The following is a 15,623-nucleotide window of genomic DNA, read 5'->3' on the forward strand; positions in this document are numbered from 1 at the left end:
GGTGAGGAGGAGGAGGAAGAGGGTGAGGAGGAGGAGGAGGAGGAGGAGGAGGAGGAGGGTTACAGGAAGTTCAGAGCGATATTTGCTTAGACTCACACACAAAAAAAAAATCCTGGAGACGAAGCTGCCTCCTGAAAATGTTGAATGTCCACAATATCTTCTCCCCCGCGGCTTAGAGAGGTGATAAACAGCAAGTAAGCAAGTTGTGTGTGTGTGTGTGTCCGTGTGTGTGTGTGTGTGTGTGTGTGTGTGTGTGTGTGTGTGTGAGTGTGAAGCTGTTATTAAAGCCCTTCTCCTGATTGGTCCACGCTCGTCAGCATCGTGCGGCTCTGCTGCAGCCTCTGTGGTATTTACTGCCTGATGCTAATATTAGCTTAGCTTTTTACCAAACAGGTTGTTTGTCAGAACTTGAAGCAGTTTGTGTCGAGCCGTTTCATCTTTATTGGCTTCTGATGTTTCTGTAATTAAAACTGACTGAGTTATTGATGATTGCAGTTTTAATGTGAAGAGGTTTCAATGATCGCCCCCTGCTGGTCAACTGCAGGTGCTTCTGTTGTTTTATGCTCTCATTGTGTCTCATGTTATAAAAGGAGTTGAAGCGTCATGATTGACAGCTGAGTCCCGCTCAGATGTGTGTGGGCGGGACTTTGATACTGTGGCTCCGCCCTCTGATCATTACGACACAGCGTCATCAGAGCGAGACTGCGGCGCTCGTCTCAGGATGAGTTGGCTTCATCTTTGTAGGAGGAAGTGCAGAAGTGTCGTCCATCTTGGTTTACACCAAACAAACCCAGAAGGTGAACGAAGCCATCGATAATGTTCTGGTCCAAACAGAACGCCACTGAGTCGCCGACGTGTTCCATCTCCTCTCACTCCGATCTGACTTGTAGACTCTGTGTCCAGCGGGACATTGGCAGACACGACACCGTCAGTTTTGAACTGTAGCGACAGCTGCAGGTGGTTTACCCGGGAAAGGTGGCGTGGTGTTGGCTCACTTCATGTCCGATGTCGAGGTGTGAAGTCCAAGACAAACAACCCTGCTGTCGGTTCACAACCGCGTGGAAAAGACACAAGAAAAATGTCTCTAACAACAAACGCTGCTAGCTCCTCCAGTCGCTGCAGAGCGTCCCGTCACTAGTCCAGGGTCACAAAATCATAAAGACAACATGACGACGGTGACTTTGGATCAGAACCCTCAATGACAGACAGATGGCTGTAAATGTGGGATGTACTGACGGGGATCTGAAGCTTCTTTGGTGTTCCAACATATTAATACATCATTACAGAGCGGACTGGACCTGAGGAACATCCCTCACAGACACACAGCTCTCAGTGTGTTTCACTACACAGACGGATTCTATGTCAAGTTCATTTTAAGTTTGAAGAGTTTCAAGCGAAGTGTGAAAGTTGTCTTGCTGCTGAGGGACACGCTGGGGACGGGAGGGGTTCTGGAGGACAGGGATCACCAGCCTCCCCCTCGACTCCGGCCCCCTGAAGAGACGAGTTCAGGGCAGATAAGACGGAGCCGAGGATACTTTCTGAATCTGCTCTGCGACCTTGACTCAAAGTGAAGGAAGAAGAGCCGAGAGCGCCGCTTCATCTCGCTGTCCGTCCTTTCACTCGACGGAGACACCATCTCCCCCGGGGTCCACCGCGAGGGGGAATCAGAGCCCGAGGGAGGAGGAGGAGAGGAGGAGGAGAGGAGAGGAGAGGAGAGGAGAGGAGGACGAAGAGTGTCATGGTGGAGACTGACAGACAGGACGGCACTCTGGAGACGTCGAGGTTGTTAACGTGATTCTTCACGCCGCAGGGATCAGTGAAGGTCGCAAACCGCTGCTGGATGAAACTGACATATCGCCGCTCGGAGAAACCAAAAGTCTCTCTTCTGTGAGAGCGGGAGAGTCCGCCGTCGACAGCCGGCTGAAGAGCTCGCGCCCAAACATGTTCCAGCTCAAAGTGTCGTCAGCAAAGGTTACGTTACATTATGATACGATACGTTACGATACGTTACGATACGATACGTCACATTACATTATGTTATGATACGATACATTGTTGTTCATCTTGTAATAAACACAAACAGCACCGTGCTGATTCAGTCTGTAGTGACTGTCTCATTCAGCTCATCCATCATCCATCCATCCTCCCTCAGCTGTAAGAGAACAGCAGCAGAGTGTGATGGGAGACAATTAGCGAGGACACGTCAACACACACATGAGCAAACACAATGATGTGTTACAGCCCTGAGGGTGTGTGTGTGTGTGTGTTGTAGGGATTCACATGCAGAAAACAGATGTGTAACATCTCTCACATACATGATAACAAACACGTACACACAGCTGAGGTCACGGATTGTGTGTGTGTGTGTGTGTGTGTGTGTGTGTGTGTGTGTGTGTTAATAGCTGACTGACTGCAGGCGGCTGGATTGTTTTCTGATGGATTTGTTTTCTGAAGTAAGCATCACTGTTGTTACTGAAGGAGAAGTAAAGTCTGACAGAGTCTTCCTCCCCCATCGCTCAGAGAGAGAGGGAGGAAGAGGAGGAGGGAGGAGGGAGGAAGTCAGTTTGTATCATCGGTGTGTGTCGGCGCAGGACAGCGAGAGGAGCAGCTCGACTAAACCGGAGAGAAAAGACGTCTCTGTTCGCTGCAGTTATATAATCCTGTTCACACTCTGACGCTCCGTCTCAACGCGTCCTGTCGTCAGCACTCAGCGTTAACTCAACTTCTTATGAGCCCAAACATCTGACACACTTCCACACACACACACACACACACACACACACACACACACACAGAAACATCAGCCTCCTCGTACAGACGAACTTCAACATGAGCAGTGAATGAACAAAGCTGACGTTGTGTTGAGGCTTTATGAGACAGGAACGCTGCTCATGTGGCTGCTCTGGGTTCTGGACACTGACCCACTTAAACCCGCTCACACCCGGCTTCTGTGTGTGAACTCTGCTGGTCCACCGGGTCGTTTATCACCTGAGCTCAGCTTGGATCTGAACGTACGAGCCGATTCTGACGCATTTCACCACAACAGCCGGTGGCAACACGTGAATAAGATCCCAGCAGAGGCGATTCTACGACTCTGGAGCGTCGTCACGGGTTCTAATGTAACTGTACAGAACCGGGCCTCCGTGTCTGGAACCTGACCCGGGACCCAGGTCACAGCTGGAGAGGTTAAAGGTCAAACAGAGAGCTGCAGGATGGAAACAGAGAGAGAGACGGAAAGAGTGTGTGTGGTCGTCATCACACACACTCACACACACACACAGACACACACACACACACACACACCATGGCCTTGATCACCACTTTGCTCTACTCAGGGTATCACAGGAGACCCTGTGATGTGTGTGTGTGTGTGTGTGTGTGTGTGTGTGTCCTCTGATGTCGACTCCAGACTTTCATTAATTAACACATGAGGGCTTCTCAAGATCTGATACTTGGCTGTGTGTGTGCGTGTGTGTGTGTGTGTGTGTGTGTGTGATCTAATGATACACTAAATCTTATTAAAGCAGCAGAGAAAGTAGTTTGACACAGCAGGTAAGATGTGTGTGTGTGTGCGTGCGTGTGTGTATGTGTGTGTGTGTGTGTGTGTGAGTGTAACGCTCCTGTTTGTTAGCCAGGTGTGTTTCCAGTTGGGAGCTCTGTGGGACGCATCTGCTGTGTGTGTGTGTGTGTGTGTGTGTGTGTGTGTGTGTGTGTGTGTGCGTGTGTGTGTGTGTGTGTGTGAGGATCAGGTGTGTCGGAGTGGTTTCACACAGGTCATGGCACCTCTCCACTTAGTTTCACACCTCGTTTTCATCGTCTATCTCTCTGCATGAAGGTTAACGCGCCGTAAAAGAGCTCGCAGGTTTTATCCCTGCACCTTCCACCTGACCACACACACACACACGCACACACACGCACACACCACACACATGCACACACACACACACACAGCCTCCTCAATGCTGCACTTCTAACATATAAACTAAATGTGAATCTCCTTCGTACATGTGTATTCTGTATAATATGCATTAAATCAATTTTCAGATCAAATATTTAGTATTTTTCATTATTGGAATCAATCTTTTTATCTTATTGCTGATAAAATACATTTGCAGCATGTAATCTGAAAAGTAATTAGTAACTAAAGTCGTCAATAAAATGCAGAAAAGTGCAACATTAACCTCCAAATGTAGACGAGTGGAAGTTTAAAGTGGCAGAAAATTTAAAAAAAATACTCAATAAACTACAAAGAACTCAAAATTATACTTGGGTTCAGTACTTGATTACCTCACACAGTTACATCCAATCACTGCTGACAGCTCAGTGTTTTGAAATCTCTTCATAAGAATCCTCATAAATGTTTAAACTGAGTGAAAAATCTAAAATACTTCCCTGTGGATTTTGCAGATGATGTTAAATTATTGACCCTAAAGATCAAAACTGTAAAAAATACAAATTACCTTCCAAACCTTCTTCAAACAATCAAACACCAGAGTCTCACTGCATGTAGCATGTAGCATGTAGCATGTAGCATGTGTCATGTGTGGCGTGTTGCTGCAGTCTGGACGCGGTGACCTTGTCCTACTTGCTGATTGGTGAGCGGTCTCGCCTGAGGCTGCTGCTGATTGGCTGTCAATAAGCTATTAGTACAACCGATAGATGCAGAAACAAAGGGGGACAAAGGGGGGAGGGAGGGGGAGGCTGGGTGAGGACAGACAGGAAACAAGACTAACAGCTGACAGTCCTGCCGGCGCCCCCTGGAGGCCGTGAGCTGAAGTACAGCCTCAACATGAAGGTGTCGAACAGAACAAACGACAAACTGGTGATTTAACACAAATCGCAGGAAGCACACACGTTGTTTCTGATCACAGACTGACAGGAAAAGTTTCACATTTAGCAAATCAACTCGTTCAGTTTCTTCATGAGAGTTTGTTTAAAACGTAAACAACACAAATATCTAGAAGCTGCAAATAGCTGAGGCCATAACTTCCCTTTTGCTGAAGCTAAGCTAGCAGTTACCATCCATATATTAGCTTCATGGCTAATAGCATCAGGCCCTACTTGCCCCAGAGATAATGACAGCCTGTAGCTAGCGTGCTTCGCAGTCTCACGAAGATATCACAGGTTTTAGTAATCGATATGGATCAAAATGACAAACAGTGGAGTGGACATCTTTTTTTTTTAAGCTTATAGTGTTTATGCTAAGCTAGGCTAAACACATCCTGGACCTATGAAGCTCATATCCATCTTCTTAAGAACTAACCAGTGATTGATCTCACAGGGATTTTACAGGTTTTAGTAACTTTCTGTTTGTTTAGACTTTTTTTTTTTTGTTGGTTTGTGTCCAGTGTTTGTGCTAAGCTAAGCTACACTAAGCTAAGCAAAACTAAGCTAAGCTAAGCTAAGCTAAGCTAGAAGGGTTCATCAGCTCATGAGTCGTTTGGAAAACAGCTCAGACTTAACGAGCTGCAGTGTTTGTTTGTTTCAAAGCTGTTGATGCTAATTTTGATGAATATGGACCTTCAGTTGTGTGTGTGTGTGTGTGTGTGTGTGTGTGTGTGTGTGTGTGTGTGTGTGTGTGTGTGTGTGTGTGTGTGGCTGCTTTGTTGCCTTCTAAAAAGGTCATTCTGGGGAGCTTCAGTGAGTGGTCACAATAATTTACCCTGCAGCTACACACACACACACACACAGACACACACAAAAAAACACACACACACACACACACGCGTGCACAGAGTGAAATACCAACAAATAAACATGCCTGCTGAGACCGGTATGATCAATGTATGTGACACTGACAAACACACAATCACTGTGAAGCTCAGCAGCCTCGAGGACACACAGTCCCAAAGTGTTTGGTGTCTCTCACACACACACACACACACACACACACACACACACACTAATCACGTGGTGCCATGGCAGGTTGCTTCAGGCCTCGGGCTAAATCCAGAAATAAAGACAATAGAATAAACAGGAGGAAAAAAAGTGTGTGTGTGCGTGTGTGTGTGTGTGTGTCACCTCGGGGCTGCCAAGCACACAAAATCAGCAGGAAGCCTGACAGGCCAGGGCCGTGTTTGTGTAATAATGTGTATGCGTGTGCGTGTGTTGTGCACACAGACACACACTTTGACTAAAACAATTAGGAGCAGTTAACGGCGGCAGCGTCTAACGAGCGAGCGGCCCGTCGCTGTGCAGGCAGCTGCATTAATTGCAGCCAACAGGAACAATTTTCTCATTTAAATATGCAAATAAACACGTTGATTACGGTTAACGGGAACAAAAAGAGCCGCGTGCTCCTCACAGTTTCTGTCACTTTACTAAAAACGTGTTCACGTCGTGTTCGTTTCACATGAGCTTCCATCAAAACCCAAACCGAACCGGCTCCCTCATCGGATCTGACCTGCTTTCATTTGTAAGTAATCACACGGCAGCTGAAGCTCAGAGATCAGATGCTCTGTGATAGAAACACAACATCTTAATGAACGTCGACAGCTGAAGCTGCGAGTTGAAATGAGACGAGCCGCAGAAGAGCGACGATGACGACCGAACGCTTCCGACACGTCGAGCTGTTAAAGTTGATGATCGTTAAATATTTACAGGATGTGCATGAAAGTTTAACCGGGAGCTTTCCTGCTCCTGAGAGCTGATGAGAGGCGACGGACTCGATCGTTTTCAGACTCGCCGTTGATCTCGTTGGATTAAAAAAACAGAGCGCTGCCTCTTCCTCCAGCAGACGAGGCTGACGCTCCGTCAGAGGATCACGTCTGTGTTACCCACAGACTGTGTTGATGTGGCGGACCCTGCCACCTCCCACAGTGCTCTGGGCCTCGCTCTCCTCTGAGAGCGGCTCGTTGATTCACACTTTGTGTTTTTATCTCGTTAATATTGTTTGAATTTCTTCTCTTAAACTACAGACTGCTCCTTTAACCAAACAGAACCGGATGTCTGGACAGAATCACAGAACAATGAGTTCACATGGACGACATGTCTTTTAAACTAAACCCTGTGACTGACTGAAGTTTTGTTCGGCTCGGTTCTGTTGATTCTGATTCTGTTTGTGTGGTAAACACAGCTGGTGCAGAGACAGTTCAGACAGCCGGCCAATCAGATTTGTTTGCTCAGATCAGAACTGAAAGTAGGCGTGTCCAAAGAGATCCGATTGGATTTTCTGGGTTCAAACCACCAAATGTGGATCAGCAAAAGATCACTTTTCATGTGCTTTAGTTTTATTGTTTTATTGTTTTTTGCTGTCCAAACTTCCTCAAATCGATCTGAACCCGTCAGAACTCAGACGTGGGCCGGCAGTCTGAACACGAATCCAGTTTTTTACGTATCGTACGAAAAATCCTCCCAGAATCCTGAACATCACGCTCATAAATTCATTTTCCACCTCAGCAGAGAAACAACAGAACAATCTAAATTCTGTCTGTTGTGAATTAACGTGGCTGCAGCTCAGAACCAGCACCTGAACCACCGCGGTCCAAATAGGGTGTAAGAGAGCCGGCTGACCAATCAGAGGCTTCGGTGGGCCGAATGCGACTTCCACTGCATTCTCACACATCAGAATCAGGACCGCCGCAGACGAAAGACAGATCACATAAATCAGCCGGTCAGTTTACAGCCCGCTCAGCGCCGTGTCGAGGAAACACACACACACACACACACACACACACGCACACACACACACACACAGCCTGCTTCCTGTCGGAGGCAGTGGGCCCGGTGCTGCCCGTGTGTTTGGACCTGGAAGAGCTCCAGGTGAGCAAACACAACTAATTTCTACAAATAAACAGCTGAGATGCAGTTTGGAGCGACTGATTAACCAGATCGGACCAGAACACCGAGACACCGCCGCCGTCCAGATGTGAGGAGTTTAGGCTCTTAGTTAAACATTTACTTTGGGGGGGGGGGCGGGTCAATCAGGACCACATCTGGACCTGGTTTCATCCTGTCAAACAAAGCCGAGCTGCAGTGACACTGAGCTGCTTCAATACGGATCTCAGGTTCTTCTACAGGCTGCGGTGGACCTGAAGCTCCGGTCGAGCCGGGCCTCCAGCACAGAACTGCGTGCATTAGTACAGTCAAGTGTTTAAAGGGTGGATCCACCCAACTGTAAACCCAAACACCGTCCGTCTCGTCCGTCTGGTTGGAGAGTTTTGGTTTCATCGTCTCCAGAACAAACGAGGCGACGTTGAGTTTGAAGCAGCTTTAAAACACTTTGACCACAACAGGCAGCGGATTGTTTACTTCCCTCTTCCTCCTTATTTCCCTCTTATATTTACTTCCTTCTTCCTTCCTTCTTCCTTCCTTCCTTCCTTCCTTCCTGCTCCTTCACAGTGTGAGCAGTTACAGTGACATCAGAACATCTTACGTTTGAATAAATCAGAACCGGTCGTGTGTTCAGATGGACTGGACCTTGTTACAGCAGCCGAGTGACACAGAACAACACAGTTTATATATTCAGCTTCAATCAAGGTCACACACACAAGAGAGAAGTGTGTGTGTGTGTGTGTGTGTGTGTGTGTTTTAACGGTATTTTGAAAGTTAAATGTGTGTGTGTTAACACTCTCAGCTCACACACACACTAAACACTGTCAATTCTGTTTGTCCTTTTAACGATCTGCTGGCAACACACACACACAGATACACACACACACACACACACCTCTAGCTGCAAGTGTGTGTGTGTGTCTGTCTGTCTGGCTTCCACACACACACACACACACACACACACACACACTTGGCGACAGTGTGAGGAATGAATGAAAGAGTGGAAGGTAGAGGCCGGTGACGGTTGAGGTTGATTCAAACTCTGCTGGAAACGAGCCAACACACACACACACACACACACACACACACACACACACACACACACACACACACACACACACACACACACACACACACACACACCTCAGAGAATCAACAGCTCTCAGTTCTTCACTGCTGGTAGAAAACTATAGAAATCTTACAGATAACAACGTTATTAAAGGACACACTGTAACAAACATCAGGCCCAAAGAAAGAAGTGGAACAAAAATCAGAACCGATCATTTGGACCTCATGGAGACTTTAACATCTCAGCAGGAAAAGTTGCGAATTTGAGACTCAGCAAAACTCCAAACTGCATTTTTCATGATGACGTTTCACAAACAACCAACATAGAACCAGATCCAGGCACACAAACACTGACGTCACCAGAACCATCCGAACTTCACAGCAGGATCAGAAGCAAACTGTTTTACGTTTCATCATTAAATCCACCCACACGTGAAAACTGGGTGACGCAGCAGCGGCACCAGAACTCTGCAGGTCTCTGTGCGCTTTTACGCACCAGAACAAGAACTGGTTCTTACCTCGGAGGTTCTGGATCTTCACCGCCACCTCAGCGGGCTCCTGCAGGCTGCGCGCCAGGTACAGGCGCCCCGAGTCCCGCTCGATCTGAACCGGCGCGTCGGCCTCGGATATCACCTCGAACCAGCGCTGCTCGAACCTCTGGTCCGGCACCGTGAAGACCAGGTCCCCGACTCTGACGTGCTCCGGGACCGTCACGGTGTAGGTCAGCTCCTCGGACAGAGCCCTCGGCCTCCGCCGCGCGCTGCGGGAGCGGCGGACGTTGACGCGCAGGAACACCGGTCCACCGATCAGCGCCACGGCTCCGCCATCAGTCACGTACAGGCGCAGAGTCACCTGGCTGACGCCCAGCAGGGACCCGACCAGCCTCACCTGTCCGGTCTGCGGAACCACGTGGAGCAGGTGAGACTCCGGTGACGCGTAAAAGGTGACGCGTCCGTTCCTCTCCGCGTCGCCGTCCTTCGCGTCAAAGCGGGTCAGCTCGGTTCCGAGGGCCGTCAGCTCGTCCACTTCAACCGTCTGGTTCCCGCCGGTGAACCGGGGCATGTTGTCGTTCCTGTCCGACACTTCGACCTGCACGGCGGCCGGTGTCCTCAGACATCGCGGCGGCAGCTCCACGGTCAGCTCGTACATCGCTATAAACTCCCGGTCCAGAACTCTGGCGGAGACCAGACCCAGATGCCCCCGGTGGTCCCGGTGCGCGCGGTAGTGAACGAGCCTAAAATCCGACGCGTAATCCCCCTTCAGGCTGCCACTCAGGTCCGCTCCGGGGCAGCCGCCGGCTCCGAGCGGCAGCACCACCCCGTCCACCGGCGACCCGGCCGGGGAGTTCTCAGCTATTTGTCCGAAGTAGCGCACCGGATGCCCGGGCAGCGCGGACAGACGCGCCGGGGAGGCATGAAGCAGCAGCAGCAGCAGCAGCAGCAGCAGCAGCGGGAGCAGGCGGGAGGCGAGGCTGGGCAGGAGAACCGCTCCGGGCGCAGCTTTGGTCATGTTTCCATCAAACCCAGGACAGAACGTGTCCGCGGTTCTGTCTCTATGATCCGAGCTCAGAGATTCACAGGTGAGAATAAATCAGAGTCACCTGAAGCAGCGCTGTGAAGTTAATCTGCAGTAATTAACTCCTGAATCCTTCTGCGCGGTGAAGAGTCCATCAGTGAGGCTGTTAATTAACAATCCAACAGACTTTTACGCACAAGTGAGAGAAGAAGTGTCTCCTCTTCCTCCTCCTCTTCCTCTTCTTCTTCTTCTCTGCTGCTGCTGGTTCATCAGAGCAGCTCGCTCCTCTCTTCTCCTCTCAGATGGTGCTGATGACTCGCCGGGCTGCTCCGGACTGTTCGGAGCGTCTCCAGCGGAGGATGGATCAGACTGACGGTCACAGAGACACTCAGCACACTCCATGTGGTTCCGTAGGCCCCGCCCAGCCAGGAGGAGAGGAGCCAATCACGTAGCAGGAAGAGGTCTGACTGACAGGCGGCAGGACCCGCCCACTGACATGCTGAGTCAGGTGCTGGAGAGAGAGAGAGGGTGGAGAGGTGACACACAGAGGGTTTGTGGGTAACGGTTCTGACCCAGAGCTGTGGTGTAAACAAACACCAACAGTTCTGATCCAGAACCAGAAACATCCAAACATTTTAGAATTCTTATATTCATCTCTGTGTTTATTCTACTGCCACAGGAACCAGAAGCTCCAGAACCAATCAGAGGCTCCAGAACCAATCAGAAGCTCCAGAACCAATCAGAGGCTCCAGAACAGGTCAGTAATCTATTTTATGTTACCGGATACAGTTTTATTATATTGAATCTACAGAGTAACTAAAGTTGTCAGATGACTGTGATGTGAGTAAAAGTACAAGATTTGACTCTGACTTTGTGTTGAAGACGTATAAAGTAGCAGAAATACTCGAGTAAAGTAAAAACTTGAACTTGTTCTTCAGAGCACCTGAGTACGACTGCGGCGGAAGAAGTAACGAGATACTCAAGAAAAAGTATAAGTACCACGCTGTGAATGTACTCCACTACAAGTAAAACTACCGACACTGAGAGGATTACTTCAACAGTAACTCCACCGTCAGCTCCAGCAACAAAGTACAAATACTTAGTTACTGTACTTGATGTTTCAGGTATCTGTACTGTACTCGAGTATCTCTGTGACTCCTCACAGCTTCACAACAGGCTCGTTACTTTAGTAAAGAAGTAAAAGTACTCGTTAAACTAAACTCAGGTTGCAGTGCTCGAGTAGATGTACTTACATTCCTCCACTGTGCAGAGACAGAAGCTGATGATCTCTCAGTCGTTTGCTGAACCTCTCACCCTGCCTCCGTTAATGCCTTGCTTTAAAGCCTCAGTCAGGAGGTCATTTACTGTTTCCTGTCTGCAGTAAAGATGGCGGCCTGCAGCTGTCCGATATGTTTCCTCGCGTCCTGCGCTCAGGAAACCCGTCTGGCGTCTGGAGGAGAAACGGATCAAATGTTTTAAACGTCGGTCTGAACGGAGAAATCATCCGCACGTGTTTTGTTTCTGAACGCTTCGTAAAAGCAAAATGAAAATCGTGTCCGGTGGTTTGATCGCGGAGACGACGCCATCACCGAGCAGCGGACTCATCGACTTCTGTTGGTTTGTGTTGAGAATAAACTTACGTTAGATAAAGTTATCCTGCAGCAACAGACGCGCTCAAACAGTAAAAACAGTTTAGAGTTTATTTAAGAAGACGTTCAGATTCTTCTTCTGATCGATTTATTTATCTACAGAAGCCTGAAAAAAACCTCTTTTCTCTGTGGTCCAAAGCTAATGTGCTCCAAAACCAGCACTCCCCTGGTGCTCTGGCTAGCTGCTAGGCTAACTGAGCTAACATGCTAACAGTAGCTACAGCCATGGGTGTACAAAAACAGCACAGCTAATGGCTAGCAGCAGTTAGCGGTTATTCTGCTGATATTTCAGCTTTAAACTGACGTGAAGAAACATCGGAGACTTCCACAGATTTATCTCCGGTCGACTTTCATCTTAATTTAAGATCAAAACTCAACTGACTGAGGAACAACATAAGAAAGGTTCAAGACTCAGGATCCAGAAGATGATCAAGTAGAAATAATAATAAAAATACGACGAAGCTGTAAAAATAAAACAGAACGTCCTGAAAATCTTGTTCAAACTCCCAAAAACTACAAAATACAAAAAAACAATTGTTAAAAAGCAGACAGGTGAGACGTTCGTCTGAAGAGACTCGTCTTATTTTCACTGTCGCTCTGGATCACAGCAAAAGTATTTTTTATCCAATTACTTGATTCATCGATTGAAAAATTAACTCAAATATTGAATTAATCAGAATCTTAAACTCTGGTAACGACCGACCTGCAGCCGTGAATAAAACTCTGAGTCACCAGAGAAGAAGACATCGGGGTTATAAAGTGATTGATTAAGAATTACATCAGACCAGTTAGATCGACACTGGAAAGATCAAACAGTCATCAGAACCACGTGGATCCACGTTTACGCTCAGTTATCTGAACAGAACCAGCTGTTGGACTCGTCACAGTCAAATCTGTCAGAACTCAGAGATTTAAGTTTCTGTTTTTTGGTGAAAATCTTAAACATGATATTTTTGTTTCTGTGTTGGTCTGTGAGAACTCGGATCAGTGAACTTGTTGTTGTGTTGTTGACTTACTCAGTGCGACAGATCTGACCCATGATGCATTGCAGTCATTTGAATCTCTGGACCCTCCCGGACTGACAGGAAGCGGCTCCATTTCACCAGCAGGTTTTCTGCGGGAGGCCACTCGGGCGGCTTCAGGTCTCTCTGTTCCCTGCAGCTCTGCACGCCGGCGACATGTTGGCTGCAATCAGTCGGTCACGCCGCTCAGAGTCGCCCATCAGGAAACGTTCGGGAGGAAGTCGTCACAACCTCACCGAGAAACTGAGAATACAAGAAACACAAATCACGGCGAGCTCATCAGCGAGTCGTCACGCTGGCGGACAAAACCAGCGAGTCTGAGGAGGTAAATCTGTTACACCTGTGTTCATTTCAGTCCCGGCTCACTGGATCAGAACCGATCCAGAGCCGCACGGTGGACCGGCTGGTTCCCCGTGGAGACTTCACCTGGACCGTGATCACCTGCCTCACCTGGAGAGGACAGAGAGCTTCTCTCACCAGGAAGTAAACGACTGTGATCCTTTTAAACACCTTACAGGATCAACACAACACAACACAACATGTCGTCCCTCCGACACCAGCTGGTCTGTGGTTCTATGACCTGGACCGGTCACAGACACAGAAATCTCACCCTGGATCAGGACTCGAGGTGCTGATGGACCAGCAGAGACCCTCAGACCAGAACACATTCACAAGAAGGTCAGAATAATGAAGTTTCACAAAGTTTATTATGTTTCTTGTATATCGGCAGCTCACAGAACTGAACCGGAACCAGAATTGCAGTTGTCAACATGAGCAGATTGATTGTGATCCTGACCCGGTCGGCTCCATGTTGGTTCTGGTGCCGTGTTGGTGAGACGATGGAGCTCACTGAGCTTTAACACAAAACCACATGAGGTTTTTATTTACTGACCTGGAAACTTTTACACTGACAGATAAAACCCGTGTGGGTCGGATGAAGTGATCTGTGCTCAACTGGTTCTGGTGTCGCTAACGAGTAAAACAAAATGGCGGCGCTGCGCGTGGCTCTCGGCCCGAGGTCGGCGACACTCAGGTGGTGATGATCAAATGAGCCGACACTTTACTCAGTGGTCCAAACTCATCACACGCTTCTGTGTCTTTCCCAGAGAACCGGCCCTGGAAGCTGTACAGTATTTACCCAGAATGCTCCACTCCAGACTTCGGCTCTGTTACACTCGCCGCTGCTGGATGTTTTCACCCCGAGGCAGCGCGGCTAAATATACCCGTCATTCCACACACACCTCGACAGACCTCGTCTCATCACGCTGCATGATGGGATTTCACCGCACGCAAACCAGTTTAATTTGTTTAATTAGGCCGAAGCGTGTTAGTCGGCGGCGGCGCCCAGCGACGTGACATCACATGTGTAACAGGAGCGAAGATGAAGAGTTTTAACAGCAACATGGTCACATCCGAGAGAGACGACATCAACTGATCCATTTCACAACAACTCAGAACCAGATCCAGTTCTCTTCCTCTGATGATGATGATGATGACGATGATGAAACAGTGGGCTCAGTCCCTCTGACACGACATCTGACACCGTCAGCTCCGTCTCGCGGCTCCACTGTCGGCCTAAACTGCTGTAATTTGTTTTCAGACATCTGTCAAAGCCAGAGAGGGAAGGTGAGGAGGGCGGAGGCCGGGAGAGGTCAGGAGGTTGTTGGTTCAAATCCCAGACGGCAGGAGGAGAAAGTGAAACTGTGACGCTGCGAATCCTGCGTTAACGTCCAGACGAGTGGAGCTCAGGACTGATGGAGCGCCTCAGTCCACCGGTACCACACAGAGTTTGGCTGGTGCCAGATCAGATCCTCAGACATCCAGAGTCCAGATGGTTTACATCAGGAGGAGGAGGAGGAGGAGGAGGAGGAGGAGGGGGAGGGGGGGAGGGGGGAGGAGGAGGGAGGGGGGAGGGGGAGGAGGAGGGGGAGGAGGAGGAGGAGGAGGAGGGGGAGGGGGGGGAGGGGGGGAGGAGGAGGGAGGAGGGGGAGGGGGAGGGGGGGGAGGAGGAGGGGGGGAGGGGGGTGAGTGACAGTTATCCTCCACCCTCCATCTGTCCAAAATGTCACGCAGCAATCTGAGAACCATCAACCCCACCAACCAGTGAGCAACACATGTTTCCACCAGACTGGTGTGTGTGTGTGTGTGTGTGTGTGTGTGTGTGATGAATAACAGGCTCAGATTGAGTGGTATTTCCCTTAAAGTACAAAGTGACTGACAACTTTCTGACAGACACAAACCTTGATTATTACCTTCTGTCTACACACACACACACACACACACACACACACGCACACTTAATGACCGGTGACAGTAATAATAATTATGCGGACAAAAGAGTTTTAAAAAAAGAAAAAACTGACGGAGTAAAAACACTTGATGGCTGTCGGACTCTGGAACAGAACCAGACACACACACGCACGCACACACACACACACACACACACACACACACACACACACACACACACACACACACACACACACACACACACACACACACACACACACACACACACACACAGTGGGTCTTTTGAAGCTATTTCTTTCCACTCTGTCTCTAATAATGGGGTTTTCAAAGAGCTGTCAGTCAGTCG

General features: G+C 48.8%; 1 protein-coding gene across 2 annotated transcripts in view; it reads right to left on the reverse strand.

Annotated features, from left to right (window-relative positions):
• The window catches only part of si:dkey-22o22.2 (neural-cadherin), a 101,046-nt gene extending 87,897 nt beyond the window's left edge, over positions 1 to 13,149 (reverse strand). Inside the window, exons 1-3 of one of the 2 annotated variants that reach the window (XM_037074311.1) lie at positions 13,022 to 13,149; positions 11,610 to 11,806; positions 10,554 to 10,867 (exon numbers count right to left, since the gene is read on the reverse strand). In XM_037074311.1, the coding sequence (XP_036930206.1) occupies positions 10,554 to 10,758 (205 nt within the window). In that variant the 5' untranslated portion in view covers positions 10,759 to 10,867; positions 11,610 to 11,806; positions 13,022 to 13,149. Of the gene's footprint in view, positions 1 to 9,359; positions 10,868 to 11,609; positions 11,807 to 13,021 lie in introns of those variants that run through there. The other variant, XM_037074310.1, reaches the window with a different exon arrangement.
• Between the last annotated feature and the right edge of the window lie 2,474 nt (positions 13,150 to 15,623).

This window comes from Acanthopagrus latus, chromosome 17, assembly GCF_904848185.1.
Source record: "Acanthopagrus latus isolate v.2019 chromosome 17, fAcaLat1.1, whole genome shotgun sequence".
In the NCBI taxonomy this organism is placed as follows: Eukaryota; Metazoa; Chordata; class Actinopteri; order Spariformes; family Sparidae; genus Acanthopagrus; species Acanthopagrus latus.